The sequence below is a fragment of the Sinocyclocheilus grahami genome, unplaced genomic scaffold, assembly GCF_001515645.1.
Source record: "Sinocyclocheilus grahami isolate Dianchi unplaced genomic scaffold, SAMN03320097.WGS_v1.1 scaffold24.1, whole genome shotgun sequence".
NCBI classification, from domain to species: domain Eukaryota; kingdom Metazoa; phylum Chordata; class Actinopteri; order Cypriniformes; family Cyprinidae; genus Sinocyclocheilus; species Sinocyclocheilus grahami.
The window spans coordinates 2957804-2958896 of NW_015505203.1; the positions used below are offsets into that span (position 1 = coordinate 2957804).

The following is a 1093-nucleotide window of genomic DNA, read 5'->3' on the forward strand; positions in this document are numbered from 1 at the left end:
ATGTATATATTTATATTAATATAATTTATATTATATATAAATATACTTAATAAATAAACATACATTTTTAAAATAATAAATACATGCATGTGTGTGTATTTATATACAAATAATAAATATACAAAGTACACAAACATAAATTATAAACAAAAATGGATTATTATTTTGGATGTGATTGCCCCTTGTGGGATTAATAAAGTTGTAAAAAAAATAAATAAATTTATCATTTGACAGCCCTAATATATATATATATATATATATTTGCTACTGTACTATATTAATAATAAAACATAGGCTAAGGTTTTTCTTAAAATCTCTAATATTTTTAATTATTTTACTTTCAAATAAAAACATGTATTTATATACAATAAATTATAATATATTGTTGCCTGATAATAATATAACTGCTTATATGTTTAGCAATGTTTTGTGCAAATACAGACAAACACAGGCTAATTCCCGTGTTGACGGTCATGCATCACACCTTTGGCTCGCTCCTCCAGGATGGTGTTGAGGCTGCCCAGCGGTGCCAGCTGCAGGGAGAAGCAGAGCGGGTGGATGCTGATGCCCACCAGAGCCACAATACACGGGTGCTGCAGGGAGTGGAGCATGCTGGCCTCCTGACGAAACTCAGAGAAGCTGCGGGCCGCATCCATCGACTGCAGGTGCTTCATCATGGTGTCTGTGAAGAGACCAGTTCAACACGCTGTTACTGCAGGCCTGAAGAGAGTGGCTCAGACTCTCACCTCAGGTCATGGAATAATTATCCATAATGAGTGCAAACACAATCACATTTACACGCTCACATCAGCATGTGAATCTACAACAACCTCTGTATTGGAAAATTACTGTTTCATTGTGACAATTAATCACATTATTTACTTCAGTGGTGACCATATCGGATGTTAATTCCACCTTACTTTGATACCATGAAACCACATAAATTTACCATGATATTTAAAGATTTATTTTTTTGGCATTTTTTGCCTTTATTGTGACAGGACAGATCAGAATTGACAGGAAGCAAAGTGGGAGAGGGATCGGGAAAGGTCCTCGAGTTGGGATTCGAACATGGTACGCCCGTAGCGCAACT

At 35.4% G+C, this 1093-nt stretch overlaps 1 protein-coding gene across 1 annotated transcript in view; it reads right to left on the reverse strand.

Annotated features, from left to right (window-relative positions):
• The window catches only part of lrrk1 (leucine-rich repeat kinase 1), a 101207-nt gene that overhangs the window by 33824 nt on the left and 66290 nt on the right, over window positions 1-1093 (reverse strand). The window contains exon 24 of the mRNA XM_016248046.1: window positions 485-682. Within this exon, the coding sequence (XP_016103532.1) occupies window positions 485-682 (198 nt within the window). The remainder of the gene's footprint in view (window positions 1-484; window positions 683-1093) is intronic.